Source organism: Henckelia pumila, chromosome 1 (assembly GCF_033568475.1).
Source record: "Henckelia pumila isolate YLH828 chromosome 1, ASM3356847v2, whole genome shotgun sequence".
Lineage (NCBI taxonomy): Eukaryota > Viridiplantae > Streptophyta > Magnoliopsida > Lamiales > Gesneriaceae > Henckelia > Henckelia pumila.
Genome location: NC_133120.1, coordinates 146548727 through 146569964, shown reverse-complemented (window position 1 = coordinate 146569964; position 21238 = coordinate 146548727). Strand labels below are relative to the sequence as shown.

General features: G+C 40.0%; 1 protein-coding gene across 1 annotated transcript; it reads left to right on the top strand.

Moving 5' to 3' along the window:
* Nucleotides 1-17260: 17260 nt before the first annotated feature.
* LOC140874172 (uncharacterized) lies at nt 17261-18057 on the top strand. Its single transcript, XM_073277454.1, has 2 exons — nt 17261-17520; nt 17943-18057. Exons 1-2 carry the CDS (start codon nt 17261-17263, stop codon nt 18055-18057), a joined length of 375 nt encoding a protein of 124 aa, XP_073133555.1.
* The last annotated feature ends 3181 nt before the right edge of the window (nt 18058-21238 follow it).

The following is a 21238-nucleotide window of genomic DNA, read 5'->3' as shown; positions in this document are numbered from 1 at the left end:
TTCTACCTCCCTAGCTGGAGGTAATCCTGCAATATCATCAGGAAATACTTCTGGGAAATCTCTCACTACCTCGACGTCTTCAAGTTTCGATCGAGGTAATTCTTGGTCGCAAGTGACACTTGCGAGGAAACCTGCACATTCTTTATTCAACAGTTGGCATGCCTTACCTACTGAAATTAAAAGAGATGAATTATTTTTCGGTGTGGCATGGAATAGAAATGTTTCTCCATCCTTAGTTTTCAAGGAAACCGTCCTCCGTTTACAGTCTATGGTAGCCTCGTAACAAGAAAACCAATCCATACCAAATATCACGTCAAAGTCCGACATTTTGAGGATAATAAGATCAGCATACAACTCATGACCTTGCATCTGTATACTGCATCCTCTGATAATCAAATCACTACTCAATTCTTCCCCTGAAGGCAAAGATATACTAAACCCCGAAATTGACTTATCCGGTACCAAACCCGATTTATTAACAAATTCAACAGATATGAATGAATGTGTAGCTCCAGTATCAATTAAGATATGAGCAGGAATACTGGAAACATTAATCATACCTATGACGATGGCTGAGTTTGTGTCCACTTGCTCATGAGTCATGGCAAACACTCGGCCTTTGACCGGTCCTCTTTGTTGGGGACATTCCTTCGCAAAATGTCCTGGTTGTTTGCACAAGTAACATACACCAGTTCCCATCATACATTGGCCCAAATGAAGTTTTCCACATTTTTGACAAGCTGTTGGTGCATTTGCCGGTTTTGGTGCTGGCAGAGCCAACTGTTTCTGCCCTTGAGGTCGAGGCTGTTGTTGTTGGTATGGTCGGTGTTGGGGAGGGGCTTGGTACGGCCTCTTTCTGTTAGAATTTCCTTGTTGGTCTCGACCCTGATAGTTAGATCTCTTTGCCTGTGACTCTCTGATAATATCGTTTCTGTCCTTTTCGGACAGCATGGCTTGATCTACCGCTTCTTTGTAATTTTTCGCTCCACTTAGTCTAACATCCTTTCTGATGAAGGCATTCAACCCTTCTGTAAAGTGTTTCAACTCTTCAGCAGGATCACCAGAAATTATCGGTACAAAGTATCTTCCCCTTTCAAACTTCTTTACATACTCCGCAATTGACATGTTTCCTTGACGGATCTCCAAAAACTCTCTAGCCAACCTGTTTCGGGTGCTCACCGTGAAATATTTGCCGTAGAATACATCCTTGAATCCATTCCAAGTAAGGGTGGTTAGGTTCAATGCTGCTTTGGCTCCATTCCACCAAACACGAGCATCATCACGGAACATATAGGTGGCACATCTCAATCTATCCGCATCCGTGATCTGCATGAATTCAAAAGCAGTCTCCATATCTTGGAACCATTGTTCCGCAATCAAAGGATTAGTCTCTCCTTTGAACTCAGGTGGTCCCAACTCTAAGAACCTTTTGTAGATAGGGTTTTTATTAGCCGCATGATGGTTATTTCCGGCATTAGCTGTCTGGGCTTGAAGCAATTGTTGGATTTGAGCTCCCTGAGCACGGCTTTGCTCTTGAAGCAGAGCAGTTAATCCCGCCAAAAACTGGTTGTTTTGATTGTTCTCACTATCTGGCCCGCAATCATTATGGTTGTTGTTAGCGGCATTGGCGTTGGTGTTATTTCCCCTACATGATGCCATAGTCCTAAAGTCCAATATTATCCACACCGCTCAGTCACGATTCAATACGTAAATATACTTTAACATGTAACATGCATACAATATCTCATCGCATTATCATACACATGATCGAATAAACATCATAACTTACAGACATGAAGACGGAGCATTGGAGTCGTGGCGAGTATGCATGAATGTTTCAAGAAAACCCAGAGCGAACTGCTCTGATACCAAACTGTAAAATCCTCAACCGATGAAGATGTTACAAAACTAACATAACCTTACAATAACGCGGAAAAGAAATTTTTTGAAAGATGTATGCATACATCAAACCTTACTTAAAACATTTCAGAATAGTTTACAAACCAAATCCAAACCTTAAAATTTATAAAACTTGTTTACAACCTTAAAATACATCATAAAGTTGCAAATAACTCAAGACATAGCATATCACACTCAACTATAAACACACTCATGCATCGCCCGCCGGTCCGACTCCTTGCTCTTCTTCATGTCTGACATTAAACTCGTCGACATATGCATAAATGTCATCCCCATTACCTGCACCATTCAAGTATAGTGAGTCTAAAGACTCAGCAAGTATATGCAGTAAAAATCGTGAGATTTAAAATATCATTTAAACGTAACATAACATAACATAAACTCATCATTTGGTGACGAATTATGCGAAATTGTGGCAACCGTCATAATGGGCACATTCATGCTTTTCTTGTTGATCAACAAGCATATGGCACTAAGCCTCATAACATTCGTTCTTTGGAAAGGCCCTCTCCGGAGCTCATCCCGGAGCACCAGTCCCGTGTACTTATCTGTCTCATGAGCCATGTTTGGAAAGGCCCTCTCCGGAGCCCAAACCGGGGCACCAATCCCGTGTTTGCCACCACAAAGACACATAAGACATCAAAATCTTTTCATGCATCAACATATCATATCATGCTTCATCTTAACATCATTCATCATATCATTTCATTCATTATGAAACATCATTGTTTCATCGTAAATTCAATCATAACTTTCATTTCATGAACATAAAACTTTACTCAATTACTTCATGCATGTCATAGATGATAAAAATAATACTTTCATATTGAACATAGGTTTCATGAGTGAAACTTAGATATTACATGCATCACATAGCGTAATCGATCCACGTAAGTCGTTCTTGTCGTTCTTGACTTAAAACTTGAAACTTTTTTGCATAGAAACTCTTAAATATATTTTAGAAGCCTTAAAAAATCATAACCATGAATTTAGGACTCTAAAATCAAAACTTAAGAAAATTAATTCGAGGCTACAGTGCTCCAGCGCTGAAAGAAAAGCGCTGGGGCGCTATACTTGCGCATTGACAGTTCTGTTGCACTGCAGTTTCTATGCATTCACACTGATATTTCGAGTTCTTGAGCCCCGAATTTGGAAAAGTGATAAACATGAAAGTTGTGGATCTGGATCTTTTCTTTCTAATGCCTAAAACCTCACCTCAATTGGAGTTTACAGTAAAAAGTTATGCTCATTCTCCCCAGATGTGTTACTGCCGGGAAATCAAAACACTCGACACACTTTGGGGTGATTTTGACCAATCTTCCAAAATTATTTTGACAACACTCAAAACATGAAAGTTATAGATAAATAAGCTAGCTTTCAAATGGAATTGGCCTCATATAATTTGGATCACTACCCTAATTGGTATCCTCAAAATCATAACAAGTATAGGTAATCTGGTGCCACCAAACACAACTTCAACACTTCAAACTTCAAACATAAACTTCTTTTAATCAAAATCCTAACTACATAAATCATCAAAGCTCATTTTCTTGTAATTGAACATGGTTTAACTAACTTCAAAACATTAAAATCTTAAAAGAACATGAACCTCTTGAATCAACTCAAGTACTTGACAAGAACAACCTGCGCTTCACGATCTCGTAAAATCATAACTTCACGCTCTTGAAATTCATGAAAATCATGCATACATATTTCAACACACAACAATTCATATCAAAATACATAATAGCTTGAATGGGTTTCAAAATCTTTTAAATTTGTACTTGCCTTGAAATGAAGACGAAGTTGATTCGGATTCTTGGCAACGAGCTAACCACACCAAGAACGAGATTTGGAACTTTGGCTTGTGACTTTCTTGAAGAACCGTGAAGGTTCAATAAAGAAACAAGAAGGAGAAGATGATAGAATGGAGAGAAGGGGAAAGAATCGTGTAGAGGATAGGGAAGAAGAGAGAGTCAAGGGAACAAGGGGACATGGGAAGTAATGGGGTGGGGAACTGGATAGATAGATAGGATAATGATCATTCAATACATAATGTGTGTTCATCTCTAAAATGCAGTCAGTCACCCGTCCCGAATCGTCTGATAAAAATACCATCCCCCGACTTATACATCAAAAATATATCAATATTATACTTAAAACGTTCGTAAAAATACGCTCTATCATCTCGTTCGTAGGTTAGCCTCATCCCATGATTCCAAAATCAAACTCGACTTGAAACCATTAACTTAATCGAAAGCGTTAAACATAAAATAATTATATCATGAAACCATAATCATTAAATCATAACTTAAACAATTTATGGCATAAAATCATAAAAATTATTTTAAAATCATCGTAAGTGAGTTTAGTGGATTTGGACCTTACACATATACATCTAACACTTAATTTATAACACAGAATAAACTCAAACCCTAACACATTTCAACACAAGTAGCCGCCTCTTCTCATTTCTCTTCCCCCCCCCCCCCCCCATTTCTTGCAAGCCGTCGACCCCTCCCTTTGTGCAGTTTTCGGCCGCCGCCGACACCCACCACTACCACACCGGCCGAAGGTCATCTCTTGGAGGTCCTAGCAGCTGTAGTTTGAATGTTTCAGCTCCTTCTCATCCCATTTTTGTGCATTTCGGGTTTAGGAAAGTATAGCCAATCTTGGATGCTCCAAACTAGCTATTTAGGTCCTTGTGTTGAAATTTTGTTTCATTTTCGAGATTCTTGTTGTTATGAGATGTTGGGTTTGAAATTTTCATAGTTTTCAGCTCGGTTTTTGTCAAATTTTGAATTTATGCTTATGTATGGAGGTTTGAGGGTTGTATGATGAAACTTGGCTTGAGATATGAAGTGTTTTATTGCACATTGTCATTTTTGAAAATTCAGAATTGTCCATGCCCTAATTTCGAAAACTGGGCCCGATAATAATTTTCAACTAAAACAATTTTCAATCGGGCCAAAAACTGGGCCCGATAATAATTAACGGGCCGAAATTCAAAATTTCAAAAATAAAATTTTTTAATTTTTCTGGGTTGCCTGGGACGATCCCGGGCAGCCCCCCGACTGTCGGGCTGGGAGCCCAGCCCCGTTGCGGGCCGCCGAGCGCGGCCCAGCTGCGCGCCGGGCTAGGGCAACGTTTGCGCTAGCCCAGCACGCTGGGCTGCTGGGCCGCGCCCGCGGCCCAGTTGCGCGCAAACAATCTGCGGGCAGCCCTGCGCGGAGGGCAGCCTCCCGAAAAAATATTTTTTTTTTCTGAAAAATCGAGGCTTTGTTCAATCGATAAACTTTAATCGTTTGATCCGAGAGCAACCTGTCTTTGATGCACTGTTGGAACAGGTTCTAGGATCAGTCAGATGTGATACCCGTAGCAGCGGAAGTTTAAAAATTTTTATTTTCTGATTTGGAACGATTCTAGATCATGGGTATCAAATCCTAACAATTAAAACAAACAAGTAAAATAAAACAGAATTAAATTTTACCTCTCAAGTCTCAACTTGAGGTTATGGACTCCAACAAAAAATTCTGCTCTTCTTGTATATCCCAGGAACTGATGACTCGATCGATCAGCTCCTGAATCAGGTCCACGAACAGAATTCTAAATCCCTCTGATAGACTGCACTGTAAGAGTGGGTGCCCAGTGAGCCAACTGTGTGGCTATGGGCTTTGATGACTCTTTGTATAAACAATCTTTTGTTTAATATTATTTACACTTTTATGGCAATGACTTTATATTACTTCATATTGTTATATTGTGATATACTATTGTTGTTTTGATAAAGACCTTGAATATACTATAGTGTATGTAAGATGTGGTAGAACATGGAGATGTCTATCATGAAATACATCTTATAGTCACTGTATATTCTAAAAACCGTTCCTAGTCGATTGAGCCGTCCGATAATAAGGATAAGGATCGCTCGAGTTTGAGACTAGCATTTGCGATGCGGAGTACCACGTTTCATTGGTAGGGAACATGGAGATGTTCGAAGCATGCAAATGGATATTCATAGGATGAATAATCGAATTACCCTATCCGGACTTTGCAAGTGGTTATCACTTATCGAGTGGATAAAGTCCGCGGTTTTGGTTGTACACCATTAGTCCTTACGACTTGAAACATCATGGAGACTCTATATGCTAGTGCTGTGCTTTGACTCGTTTATCGACTCTATGGGGGTCATCAGGTGTCGAGATTGGGTACAGTTACGACACATATAGGAGTCAATGCATTGTTGTCAAGGATTCACCACATACTTGCAAGTGTGGATATCCTATGCGATCTGAGGAGATATTAGTGTGACAAATCTCTGGCCAGAGTACTTGATGTGATTTAAGAAATGGTTTCTTAGTAGCACATGCGATGTCACTAATTTGATCTTCAAGATGCATTGCATAGTTATCGAATCTTGAGCGACTCTCGATATACCAATGGTTGTTGATTTGATCGGGATATTTGGATGAAGGGACCGTACTGTACGCTAACCAAAATCTACTGGTTCTTGTAGGCACTATCAGTGATACCTAGGGAATCATGGGGCGATGTTGCTAGGCGCTTTACCATGATTCGTTGGGCAAGTCGGAAAGTGTTGTTCCGAGTCACAAGGAGTTGTGAGCCCACGGCTAGCTGTATTCCTGAACCATTGAGGGTCACACAGTGTAATGGAGTTTTAATCCCCGTTGAGATAGTTAAATTTAAAGAGTTAAATTTAATGAACTAAGGAGTTGGACTTCTTAAATAAGAGTAAGGGAGTAGGATTTCCTAAAATGACATAGGGATGGACATTTTTGGAAACCACTGAATTCGGATTCAGGAAAATTTATTTTGACTTTAAAATGTGCAGAAATGGTTTCTGTGCACATTGGTGAAATCAGTTCATCAATCGGAGTCACGATGAATTTTATATTAATTTCTGAACGAGCGGGCTTTGCTTGTCGGGCCCCAGCTTATGACTAATGGGCCCTAAGGTGTTAGTGGCCTGCATTATAAATAAGTTATTTCAGTACAGAAATTACACACAACAGGTCATAATTTTTGAGAGCAAAAATCGAAAACCCTAGTTCCTCTCAAAGATTGTTTCGGCCGAACCCTCCCCATACTCTGCCCGAGATTTTCCGGTCTGTGATTTTGAATCGCAGTAAGGAATAACGAATCAGATTCGTTTATTCTCTTCGCAGAAAACTTCTGATAGATTTTCTAGTGCAATCTATCAGAGGAATTAAACCTCTGTTCGTGGACCTGATTGAAGGAGTTCATCGGTTCCAGGGAGAGACAACAAGAGCAGATAAAATCTGTTGGTGTCCAGTAATCTCGTTGCGAGATTGAAGGTAAAATTTAATTAATTGTTATTTGAATTTTACACACACAATAATTTAATCGTTGAATGGTTGATACCCACACCATGGAATTGTTCCATGATAAAAATTTTTAAACTTCCGCTGCACCGGGTATCAATCGTGATTGATCTGACCGCCAGTTTTTCCAACATGCACTAGAAAGTCTATTAGAAGTTTCTACGAAGAGAATTTAACAGATCTGATCTGTTAAACCAGACTGCAATTTTTGAAAATTGCAGACTGGATTATCGAACACAGAGGGGAGAGAGGCGGCCGAAACCCTAGGGAGAGAGAGCTCTCTAGGTTTCAAAATTTATGAGCTGTTGTGTCTAATTTATGTACTACAATAACTTATTTATAATGTGGGCTGCTAACAGTTTAGGGCCCATTAGTCATAAGTTCAAGCCTGACAAGCAAAGCCCGCATGTTCAAAAATTAATATAAAATTCATCGTGACTCAAATTGATAAACCAATTTCACCAATGTGTACAAAACCTTTTTTGCATATTTTAAAGTCAAGATATATTTTCTGAATCCGAATTCAGTGATTTCCAAAAATGGCATCCCTATGTCATTTTAGGAAATCTCACTCCCTCTATTCTTTAATAATAATTCCTACTTCTCATTTGCTAAATTTAACTCATTAAATTTAATTATATCAACGGGGATTAGAAATCTATTACTTGTGTAACCCTCAATGGTTCAGGGATACAGCTAGCTGTGGGCCCACAACTCCTTGTGACTCGGAACAATAATTTCCGACTTACCCATCGAATCATGGTAAGAGCGCCTAGCAACATCGCCCCATGATTCCCTAGGTATCACTGATAGTGCCTGCAAGAACCCGTAGGTTTTGGTTAGCATACAGTACGGTCCTTTCATCCATATATCCCGATCGAATCAACAACCATTGGTATATTGAGAGTCATTCGAGATTCGATAACTATGCAATACATCTTGAAGATCAAATAGTGACATCGAATGTGCAACTAGGAAACCAAGTAACCTAAAGCACATCATGTACTTTGGCCAGAGATTTCTCATACTAATATCTCCTCAGATCACATAGGATATCTACACTCGCAAGCGTGTGGTGAATCCTTGACAACAAAGCATCGAATCCTATATGTGTCGTAACTATACCCAATCTCGACACTTGTTGACCCTCATAGAGTCGGTAAACGAGTCAAAGTACAATACTAGCATATATAGTCTTCATGATGTTTCAAGTAGTAAGGACTAATGGTGTACAACCAAAACCGCGGACTTATCCACTCAATTAGTGAAAATCACTTGAAAAGTCCGAATAGGGTAGTTCGATCATCCATCAAATGAATATCCATTTGCATGCTTCGAACATCTCTATGTTCCATACCAATGAAATGTGGTACTTGGCATCGCAAATGCTAGTCTCAATCTCGAGCGATCCATATCCTTATTTGCGGACGGCTCAATTGACTAGGAACTGTTTAGAATATACAGTGATTATAAGATGTGTTTTATGACAGTCATTCAAATCTACTATCACATCTTACATGCACTCTAGTATACTCAAGGTATTTATCTAAATATCGTATAGTACGTCACAACATAATAATATGATAAAAGATAAAGCTAAAGCCAATATAAAAGTGTAAATTCTATTAAACAAAGATTGTTTACATATAGAGTCATAAAGGCCCTTAGCCACAAGTTGGCTAACAGGGAACCCACTCTTTCATGGAAGAAGTTAGAGTTAAGGGAAAGGAGTATAGAGTTGGAAGTTGGAAATATAGGTGAAGTATGGTGGTTGTTGCATTGTGAAAGGGTTTCTGAATTCTGGGCAGGAGAGTCGCCATTTCTGGTCTGGTCGAGTCTTGGGCTAGTCCAAGGTCGATTTTAAGATGTTTTAGTCGCGTCTATATAAATTGGGCTCGATTCGATTAAGTATGGAATGAGTTAAGGGTCATTTAAGTCATAGGGGTTGAGCAGAATTTTCGAAGTAATGGGTGAGCGGTTGAATTGTTTGATAAAACTGAACAAATTGGGAGACTATGGATGGGTGAGGACTGGTCCTAATTACATTTTAGGATGTTTTGGTCGTGTCGGTTCAAATTGGGAGCGAATCAGGTTAGTTTCGGTCAAGTTAGAAAATTTTCGAGCTGGGGTGTCTAGTGCAGAATTTGTTAAGTGTGAGGGCTGTCCGGAAATCTATTTTGATCGGGTTTCTTGGTTGATCTTCAGAAGTCATAACCTGGTCCTTGGGTTAGTTTGAAGTCTTTAAAGAGTTTCGGTTCAAGCGGGATCGAATTCGGTCAATGTAAGATCGAGTTAAGGACTTTACGGCTTGATTGATTGGGTTAAGATGTGTTTGAGGGAAAAAAAATAGAGTCTAAGTTGGGTAATGAACTTAGGGGCAGACATTCACTAACCTAATATCCATATTTTTTAGTTGGATTTCATTCCCTAAAATGCACATTCGCGTGTGACCGTTCTCATAGGTGTTGCATCAAGTTAATCGAGTCGAGTTTTTACCCTTGCATTTAAAGTAAAAGTTAAAAAGTTTAAAGTTAATGAAAGTAAATTTTTGAATGAAGTGAATTGGTTGTGACATAGAGGGGCAATGATGGGTCGGGGGATTCCTTGGCGTACTTTCCAAATCAAAGGTTTTAGGGAGGGGCCACGAGACATCATGCGTCCCCTAGCCAAGAAGGGCATTGTGGTGCTGAGAGAAATCTTAGTGTCATTGTCATAGAGAGGCGTGTGGTGCTGGGAGTAATCTCGGCAAGCATGCCATAGAGGGGTAATTTGCGTCGGGAGTGATCACGGCGTCTTTCCGGCATAGTATACTGGTGTCATTGATCGATCAAAACAGAGGGTCACAATCGAGGATCTAAATTCACAGATGAAAGAAAAAGTAAAGTTAAAGTTAAAATAAAGATTTACAAAGGTTACATCTTTGAGTCAAGTAAAACTTCAAGGTGTGAGTTGGCATGAGTTCATTACTTACAATTTGTCTCATTCTTGTTCATCATACAGCTTTTTAGTTCAATTATAAAGCATTATATGTACTGTACTTTAAGTATTGCTACATGTATTTTTAACCCTTGTTATTTTACTGTCTATACTTGCTGAGTCATTAGACTCATTATTCTTGCTTGGGTGCAGGTGAGGAGGAATACCTAGAGACCGAGGGGCGGAATCCTCTGGGTTGAGGTCGCCGGTGGAGCAGGCCCTTTACCGTTGCTACTTTGTATCTTCCGCTTATTTCATGATTGTAATAATGAATTGAAGTGTTTTTAAAAATTATCAGTAGTAGGCAGGATGAGTTTCCTGTGTTTTAAATATTTGGTATGTAACTTGTTAACACTTTTACTGCAACCGTGTGGGGTTGCCTTTTCTTTTCGGAGATTATGAATATTATGCTTGGTGTTTATCGGGTGTTTATTTTTATGTGTTTAAAACTGCTGAGTGTGATAGGTTGGCTTTAAGTACTTACAAATAGGTCATGGAAATTTTTTTTTTAAAACAAATTCCGTATTTTCTTTATTATTTAAATTGATTAGAGGTGTGAGTCGTTTTTGTTGGTATTAGAGCACGGTCTTGGTTTGGGATGTGCCTACTGCCGGTTGCCGAAACTCAAGGGATCTCGCCTCAAATTCTGTAAGATTTAAGCTTTTGTTATTGCTATTTGTTATTTTTGGTAGCACTAGTTTCTAAGATTATTTGAGCATGAATACGTTTAATGAAAAACCTTTTTCTTAAGGCATGAAATTTAAATATTGGAATTTGAACTTGCGTACATATTGCCCCTCGTCGCGAGCGTGTTTTGGAGCTGCCACCTCAGCACCCACCTTATCCACCGCCACCACCTACACCTCCACCATCTCGAGACTTTGGGAATCGAGTGTTGGCTGGTTTGGCCCGTATCCTAGAGCAGCATTTTGACACTCCGAGGGCTGGACCCGGGAATTTTTATGAGTAGTTCAGGAAGATGAATCCGAAGGACTTTGCTGACACTACTGATATGCTAGTAGCAGAGGGATGGATCCATTTTCTTGAGGTGATCTTTCGATACATGAAGTTGGGAGATCCAGATCGAGTTCGTTGTGCCGTCTTTCTTCTCCAGGATGATGCTGCTCTTTGGTGGGAGGGAGTTGAGAAGATAGTGGACCCGACTACCCTACCTTGGTCTGAGTTCAAGAGGCACTTCTTTGAGAAGTATTTTATTGCTGTTGTGAGGGCCTGTTTGAAGACGGAGTTTATGAGCCTGCGACAGGGAGATCTATCAGTGGCTGAGTTCATGAGGAAGTTTGAGCGGGGTTGCCACTTTGTACCTTTGATTGGAGATGACGAGGCAGAGAAACTCCAGCACTTCGTTGTTGGTTACGACCCACTATCCAATGGGACGTACTGATGGCTGAGCCAGCTGATTATGCGACTGCTCTCAGACGAGCTTTGAGGTCTGAGCAGACTTTGTGGGACATCAGCGCTGAGGTGCAGGGTAAGAGGCCTTTCCCTCCCATGGCCAGCAGCAGCATCAGGGCAAGAGGCCTTTTATAGGGCCGGTAAGACAGCAGGGACCCTTTAGGCCCCATGGGCATCAGACCCAGAGACCTCAGGGGCATCAGTCCCCGAGACCCGCTCATCCCAAGACTGGGGAGAAGCCGTACTATAGGAATTGCCTTCGATTCCACCATGGTAAATGCCTGATGAATGCAGGATTTTGCTTCAAGTGTAAGTAGTCAGGACACATGGCTAGTGACTGTCCAGAGCTGAGGAGGCCCGTGCCCGGGCTAGTGTTCGTGATATAGGCTGAGGAGGCCGATCCAAATACCACCCTGATCACAGGTAACATTTTAAGATCTTGGTCAAGAGCAGTTAAGAGATTCTCTGATGCAATTTTGATTATGAGTTTTCTTGTTGGGGATGTTTAGTGTGCTAGAATTTTAGTTTTTCATGAATCTTGGGGTTGCGTAAGAATTTGTATTATGTTGCATGTTATGGGAAGTTTGAATATGTTATCATGTGTAATGCTGAATTTGAGAACTTGATGACTTAGAATGAATCTAAGTAGAACTTGCATTATTGAATTTAAATCTTTCCGTGGTTGTAATAACCGTTTATGCAGGTAGGATTTTAGTAGCCGGTGTAGCTACTAGAGCTTTGTTAGACTCAGGGGCTACCCATTCTTTCATTTCGGAGGCTTTTTCCCATAAGAGGGGTATTTAGCACGAGGAGCTGTTGATTGGATTCTTAGTGACTATCCGTGCGAGGCCTCGATTCTAATCATCTAATTAATCGTAATCCAATTAATGAACTCAATTAAACAATAAGGATTAAGAAATAAATTTTTTTTTTAAAGGAAGTGCTCACTCGATCGGTAAAATCTTACAGATAGAGCGGCCAAAAATTTCCAAGACTCTGCCGGGAAAATAAAAGGCCTCCGCTCGATCGGTAAAATCTTACCGATCGAGCAGACAAGAATTGCCCAACTCTCTGCCTCGGTACAGGGGTGCTCGCTCGATCGCTAATATTCAACCGATCGAGCGAGATGCTCTGTACCAAAAAATAATTCTGGTTTTCTTTCAAAATTTCAAATCCCAATTCAATCAAAACACAAACCAACAATATGCATAAACTTATTCAACATGCATAATCCATACAAAGTAGTTCCAGAGTTAAACATTCATCCAAACTAATAGAACATGCTTCAATTCTAGGTTTACAATACCAAAATACATATTGGGTTTGAATTCAATGCAACTCCTAAAGCCAAGGGCCTCACCTCTATTCTCTCATCCACCTATCCATGATGTCTTTGGCTTGATCCTGCCCCACCTGTTGCCAAGTACACATACAAACAAAAACAACAACCGGATAATCCGGTGAGAATAATATTCCCAGTAAAAGAGACTAGCGAACAATATCACATAATATATCAAAACATGATATATAATCAAATTCCACATATACCTCAAGTAATTCATTCAATTGCGGAATTAAAATGATATGCATGACTTTAAAACTTTTGGATTATCAGACTCAGATAATCAAAAGGAATTCTTCTTTCTTTCTACGGTTTGGGATCCCGAGGTTAAAATATCCAACAATCACACCGAACTCCCCTTTCGAGGTGGATGAGGTATATTTTAATCCTCTAGACTCTAGGGCATTATAGTGAGTTAATCGACACTTGTAGTAAATCGCCTACCAAGGCCACTCAACTATAATCTCCAGATTGTCTAATTCAAAATGAATAATCAATCGGCTCAAAATGAATGCATATAAAATCTCATGCATTCAATCATCAATTCAATCATAAGTTCAAATAAGCATATAAACATGCAATATGTGATTTCTTCTAGGACACTCGAATCAATACGGATTCAAGTTAATCGTCTTATTTCATTCCAAAGTCGTCTTATACCTTCTTGTCGTTCACAATCTTCAATCTGTAAAACAACAAATATCAATTCAATATCCATTCAAGTTCTACGATCGAAAGTAAGAAGTCGATACTATACCGGCTCAATCTTCCAAACTGATAGAAGCTGCAATCTCGCAACTCCAAGGACTTCGAATCAATATAACGGAAGAAGTCACAAGATCAATATCGACATCAAAAACTCAATCAAACTCGATACGATCAAAACATCAAAACGATATCCAAAACTCAAACTGACGGCACAACGACTATAAACTGATCAAATCGAAATTGCAGACAGCAGAATATCAATTCCAAATACTCAAACCAATCATCTAACATCATTTCCAAGTCAAACCCAACACATCTCAAAAATCTAAGTTTCAAAAATCGTAAGAAAAATCATATCAAATCCAATCATCGATAAATCTCCGAACCGTCATAGATATACTATCACAGCAACTTCAAGAACATCCTCTCCGAATATCAATAAATTATAAAGATATCCAAAAATTCAAACTTCGTAGAAATAAGAGAAACTTACTTCCAAACGGAGCACTCGATGCTGTGATCGCAGATATCTACTTCAGATCAAATTCCAACGGACGGATCGAGCTAGAATCGAAATCACAAAAGCTTGGAAGCTTTTTGATCGCCTACAATGGTGAAGGAACGTTGTGGAGGGGATGATGGAGTGGTGCAAAAGACTTAGTCAAAGTCCAATATATAACAAAGCTCAATTTTGCGTTTTAGTCCCTGAAATTTCCAAAAATTGCAAAAAGGCCCCTGATTAATAAAAACCAGCTCTAGAATTCTGAAATCACTTAATATCTCAAATAACATCAATTAAGATAAAAACGGGGCATTACTATCCCTTCAGGGGAAGAGCTATCCACCCGGAGCATAGTGAAGAACTGTTATTGCAAGGGCATCCAGTAGTTGGAGATCTGATAGTGTTGCCCATGCATGAGTTTGACTTGATTCTTGGGAAGGACTGTATGATAAAGAATGCAGTGGTGATTGACTTTTAGCAGAGATCAGTGTTAGTCAGACAGGAGGGAGAGGAACCATTTTGGTTTGAGGCTGCTAAGAGTTTGAGGAAGACTCGGATCATATCCTTTTTGCAAGCTCAGCAGCTCGTGCTTGATGGGTGCTAGTCATACCTAGCCAGCTTATCTTTGACAGAGTTGCCATCACGTCCAGTTTTTTCAGTTGTGGACATTGTTAGAGATTTTGGGGATGTGTTCCCAGATAATGTTACTGGTATTCCACCGGATAGAGAGGTTGAGTTCTCTATTGACTTGGTTCCACGTACCGTGCCAATTGTGAAGGCACCCTACAGGTTTTCTCCTACAAAACTGAAAGAGCAGATTCAAGAGTTGCTTGACAAAGAGTTCATACACCCTAGTTTCTATCCATGGGGAGTACCAGTCCTCTTTGTGAAAAAAAGGACGGGAGTTTGAGATTGTGCATAGAATAATGAGAGTTGAATGAGGTAACAATGAAGAACAAGTACCCGCTTCCCCATATTGAGGACCTCTTTGACCAGTTGCAAGGAGCCTCCATGTTTTCCAAGATTGATCTCAGTTCCGATTATCATCAGTTGAATGTGAAGGATTCAGATGTGTTCAAGATAGCTTTTAAGACTCGTTATGGGCACTACGAGTTCTTTGTGATGCGGTTCGGACTGACGAATGCGCCCGCGGCCTTCATGGATCTTATGAACCGCGTGTTTCAGCTGTACTTTGACCGATTTGTCATCGTCTTCATAGAAGATATTCTTATTTACTCTAAGAGCATGGAAGAGAACTCGCAACATTTGAGAATGGTTTTAGAGGTGCTCCGAGATCGGAAGTTGTTGGCTAAGTTCGACAAATGTGAGCTTTGGTTGTAAAGATTAGAATTCTTGGGTCATATCATTTCCAAGAGCGGTGTTGAGGTAGACCCCTAAAAAGTTCAAGCAGTGAAGGAGTGTTCTATACCTAGAAACGCCTCGGAGATTTGCAGTTTCCTTGGATTAGCCGGTTACTACAGAAAGTTCATTCAGGGCTTTTCATCCATTGTTGTATCCTTGACGGCACTGACTAAGAAGAATGCTAAGTTTGTGTGGAGCCCGGAGTGTCAAGATAGCTTTGATTTATTAAAGAAAGCTCTTACGACAGCACCAGATTTGGATATTCCTTCAGGTCAGGATGACTTTGTTGTTTACACCGATGCTTCCAAGTTGGGACTGGGAGCAGTTATTATGCAACGGGATAGTTTTTTTATTATGCTTCTAGGCAGTTGAAGGAGCATGAGAAGAATTATCCTACTCATGATTAGGAGTTGGCTGCAGTCGTTTTCGCTCTTAAGATTTGGAGGCATTACCTCTATGGAGAGAGGTGTAAGATATTCACAGACCATAAGAGCCTCAAGTACTTTTTCACCCAGAAGGAGTTGAATATGAGGCAACGGAGATGGTTAGAGTTGGTGAAAGATTATGAATGCGATATTAGCTATCACCCGGGTAAAGCTAATGTAGTCGCAGATTCTTTGAGATGGAATACAACAGTGATTGCCTCTATGACGGTGTCTAGACCTTCACAGGATGAGATTCAAAGATTTGGATTGGAGTTTTATGTTGAGGGTAAATATCCTAGATTGTCATCTTTGACAGTGCAGACTACATTATTTGATCGTATTAGAATCGCTCAAGCAACTGATGAACAATTGAGAAAGTGGAGACAGAGACCTAAGGAGAGGGAAAGTGGTCTGTATTCAGTAGTAGATGGGATTGTAAAGTTCAGAGGACAATTTTGGGTGCCCGTAGGTGATTCTATACGAGATACTATCATGCTAGAGGCACATACATCACCGTACTCTATCCACCCAGGTAGTATGAAGATGTATCAGGATCTTCAGCAGTTGTATTGGTGGCCGGGCATGAAGCATGACATTGGCCGTTTTTTGTTTGAGTGTCTGACATGCCAGCAGGTCAAAACGGAACATCAGAGACCTACAGGATTGCTTAAGCCACTCCCTATTCCTGAGTGGAAATGGGAAAATATTACCATGGATTTTGTTGTTGGCTTGCCGAGGACAGTGAGAGGTTCGAATGCTATTTGGGTTATCGTAGACCGTCTCACTAAGTCGACACACTTCTTACCTATGAGGAAGACCTTCACTATGACTTAGTATGCGGAGTTATATATCCGGGAGATAGTTAGGCTACATGGTATTCCTGTGTCCATAGTGTCTGATAGAGACCCGAGGTTTACTTCGTATTTTTGGAAGAGTATTCATGCAGCCTTGGTTACGAAGCTTTTGTTTAGTACCGGATGGGCAATCCAAGATGGTGATTTAGATTTTAGAGGATCTTTTGAGAGCCTATGTTATTGACTTTCCTGTTAGTTGGGAGTCGATGTTGCCATTGTTGGAATTTGCTTATAATAACAGCTATCAGGCCACTATTTGTATGGCACCTTATGAGGCGCTCTGTGGGAGGTCGTTTAGATCACCGGTGTTGTGGAATGAGGTCGATGAGAGATCAAAGTCGGGACCGAAGATTGTGCAGTAGACTATTTAGGTTGTAGCCAAGATCCGTGAACAAATGAGGACTGCACAGAGCAGGCAGAAGAGTTATGTTGATCATAGGAGGAGAGACTTAGAGTTTTCGATGGGAGATCATGTGTTTATCCGAGTAGCACTTTTGAAGGGCGTAATGAGATTCGGGAAGAGAGAAAAGCTGACACCGATATTCATTGGACCTTTTGAGATATTGGACCAAGTTGGGGCATTGGGTTATAGGATGGCCTTGCCGCCTAACCTTGATGGAGTCCATAATGTCTTCCCCGTATCGATGTTAAGGAAGTAAATCTCGAATCCGTCTCGATGTGCTTAGATTTGAGCCTCTTCAGTTATCTCCTCACATGTCTTATGAAGAGAGAGACCTGACCGAATTATGGACAGGTAGGAGAGGATACTTTGTAACAAGACTATTCCGATGGTCAAGGTGAGTTGGCTGAATCATTCGAAAGAGGAGGCCACTTGGGAGACAAAAGCGGATATCCGGAACCGTTATCCAGAGCTCTTTGGTAAGTTCTAATTTCGAGGACGAAATTCCATATAAGGGAGAGAGGAATTGTACCACCTAGAATTTCATAATTCGAATTTCATGCCTAAATTCATTTTAATGTTTTTAATTTTAAATTTCTAGGATTTAATTGCCTAAAATCTCCTTAAAGTATTAATTGCTCAAATAATCTAAGTAATCTATTTTAGTCATTTTTCAGTTCAGTGCCTTCCGGTTCTGGCTTTGCAGTGATGGTGGATTTCGACGTTAAAATTCCAGATTTTATTTTAAGCAGTTATAGGTTGAGAGAAATGAGAAAATTAGATGAAAGTTGATTTTTAGAAGTTTTCGGGTGACGAAAATAGCTTTTATCGCATTCTTGAGCCTATTTCTTAACTTTTTTAAAATTAGCATTTTTAAACACGGATTAGTAAAAAATCCAATTTAATATTTTAAATTGGGGATTTTTAACTTAGGTATTTTATTAATGCAAGTTTAGTGAGGCAAAAGTTGTAGCATTTTAAAGTAGTACTTTTAAAGCACACAACTCACCTACTTTTGGATACTTACACCTATACATACATACACATATACACCTAACACTTAATTCATAACACAAAATAAACTCAAACCCTAACACATTTCAACATAAGTAGCCCTTCTCATTTCTCTTCCCCCCCCCCCTCCCATTTCTTGCAAGCCGTCGGCCCCTCCCCTTGTGCAGTTTCCGGCCGCCGCCGACACCACACAACCACCACAACTGTCGGAGGTTGTCTCTTGGAGGTCCTAGAAGCTGTAGGTCGAATGTTTCAGCTCCTTCTCTGCCCATCTTTTGTGCATTTTGGGTTTAGGCAAGTATAGACAATCTTTGATGCTCCAAGCTAGCTATTTAAGTCCTTGTGTTGAAATTTTGTATCGTTCTCGATATGCTTGTTTTTATGAGATGTTGTGTTCGAAATTTTCATAGTTTTCAGCTTGGTTTTTGTCAAATTTCTAATTTATGCTTATGTATGGAGGTTTGAGGGTTGTATGATGAAACTTGGCTTGAGATATGAAGTGTTCTATTGCACATTGTCATTTTCAAAAATTCAGAAGTTCCCATGCCCTAATTTTGAAACTTCAATGGTGTTTGGGATTGAGTTTGAGGTGTGTTATGGTGAATTTATTGATAGCTATTAGTTATTTGATTGATTAAAGTCTCTATTTCATATTGGTGCATGTTCTTGCCTCTTTTCGAAAATGTTGGGTTGTGAGTGGTTGAGGGCTGCCTAGATGCTTGTATTAAGTCCCAAGAGATGATATTCGATTGGTTTTGTGGGATGGAAGGAGTTAGAGTTAAGGGAAAGGAGTATAGAGTTGGATGTTTGAAGTATAGGTGAAGTATGGTGGTTGTTGAATTGCAAAATGGTTTCTGAATTTTGGGAAGGGGAGTCGCCATTTCTGGGCTGTTCGAGTCTTGGTCTAGTCCTAGGTCAAGTTTACGATGTTTTTGTCGCTTAGGTATAAATTGGGCTCGATTTGGTTAAGTATGGAATGAGTTAAGGGTCATTTAAGTCATAGGGGTTGAGCATAATTTTTGAAGTAATGGGTGAGCGGTTAATTTTTTTGATTAAACTGAACGAATTGGGAGACTATGGATGGGTGAGGACTGGTCCTAAGTCAATTTTAGGATGTCGTGGTCGTTTTGGTTCAAATTGAGAGAAAATCGGGTTAGTTTCGGTCAAGTTAAGAATTTTTCGAGCTGGGCTGTCTAGTGCAGAATTCTGTTAAGTGTGAGGGCTGTCCGGAAATCCGTTTTGATCGGGTTGCTCGGGTGATCTTTATAAATCATAACCTGGTCCTTGGGTTAGTTTGAAGTGTTTAGAGAGTTAGGGTTCAAGAGGGATCGAATTCGGTCAATGTAAGATCGAGTTAAGGACTTTACGGCTTGATTGATCGGGTTAAGATGCGTCGAGGGAAAAAAAAAATTGAGTCTAAGTTGGGTAATCAACTTAGGGGCAGACACTCACTAACCTAATATCCATATTTTTTATTTGGGTTTCATTCCCTAAATTGCACCTTTGTGTGTGTGCGTTCTCATATTTGGTGTTGCATCAAGTTAATCGAGTCGAGTTTTTACCCTTGCATTTTAAGTAAAAGTTAAAAAGTTTAAAGTTAATGAAAGTAAATTTTTGAATGAAGTGAATTGGTTGTGACATAGAGGGGCAATGATGGGGCGTACTTTCCAAATCAGAGGTTTTAGGGAGGGGCCACGAGACATCATGTGTCCCCTAGCCAAAGAGGGGCATTTTGGTGCTGAGAGAAATCCCAGTGTCATTGTCATAGAGGGGCGTGTGATGCCGGGAGTAATCTCGGCAAGCATGCCTTAAAGGGGTAAGTTGCATCGGGAGTGATCTCGGCATCTTGCCGGCATAGTATACTGCAGCCATTGATCGATCAAAATAGAGGGTCACAATTGAGGATCTAAATTCACAGAGGAAAGAAAAAGTAAAGTTAAAGTTAAAATAAAGATTTACAAAGGTTACATGTTTGAGTCAAGTCCAGCTTCGAGGTGTGAGTTGGCGCGAGTTCATTACTTACAGTTTGTCTCATTCTTGTTCATCATACAGCTTTTTAGTTTCAGTTTCAAAGTATTATATGTATTGTACTTTAAGTATTTCCACAGGTATTTTTAACCCTTGTTATTTCACTGTCTATACTTGATGAGTCATTAGACTCACTATTCTTGCTTGGGTGCATGTGAGGAGGAATACCTATAGACCGAGGGGCGGGATCCTCGGGGTTGAGGTCGCCTGTGGAGAAGGCCCTTGACCTTTGCTACTTTTTAGTTCCGCTTATTTCATGATTGTAATAATGAATTGAAGTGTTTTTAAACATTTTTAGTGGTAGGCAGGATGAGTTTTCCTGTGTTTTAAATATTTTGTATGTAACTTGTTAACACATTTACTGCAACCGTGTGGGGTTGCCTTTCCTTTTCGGAGATTATGACTATTATGCTTGGTGTTTATCGGGTGTTTATTTTTATGTGTTTAAAACTGCTGAGTGTGATAGGTTGGCTTTAAGTACTTACAAATAGGTCATGGAAAAAAAAATTTTAAAAAAAAATCCGTATTTTCTTTATTATTTAAATTAGATTAGAGGTGTGAGTCGTTTTAGTTGGTATCAGAGCACGGTCTTGGTTTGGGTTGTGCCTACTGCCGATTGCCGAAACTCAAGGGATCTCGCCTCAAGGTCTGTAGGATTTAAGCTTTCGTTATTGCTATTTGTTATGTTTTGTAGCACTAGTTTCTAAGATTATTTGAGCATGAATATGTTTAAGGAAAAACCTTTTTCTTAAGGCATGAATTTTAAATATTGAAATTTGAACTTGTGTACAGATGGCCCCTCGTTGCGAGCGTGTTTTGGAGCCGCCATCTCAGCACCCACCTCCTCCACCGCCACCACCTCCACCTCTGCCACCTCCACCAACTCAGGACATTGGGTGTAGTGACCCTTACCCGGATCCCCTACTAAACA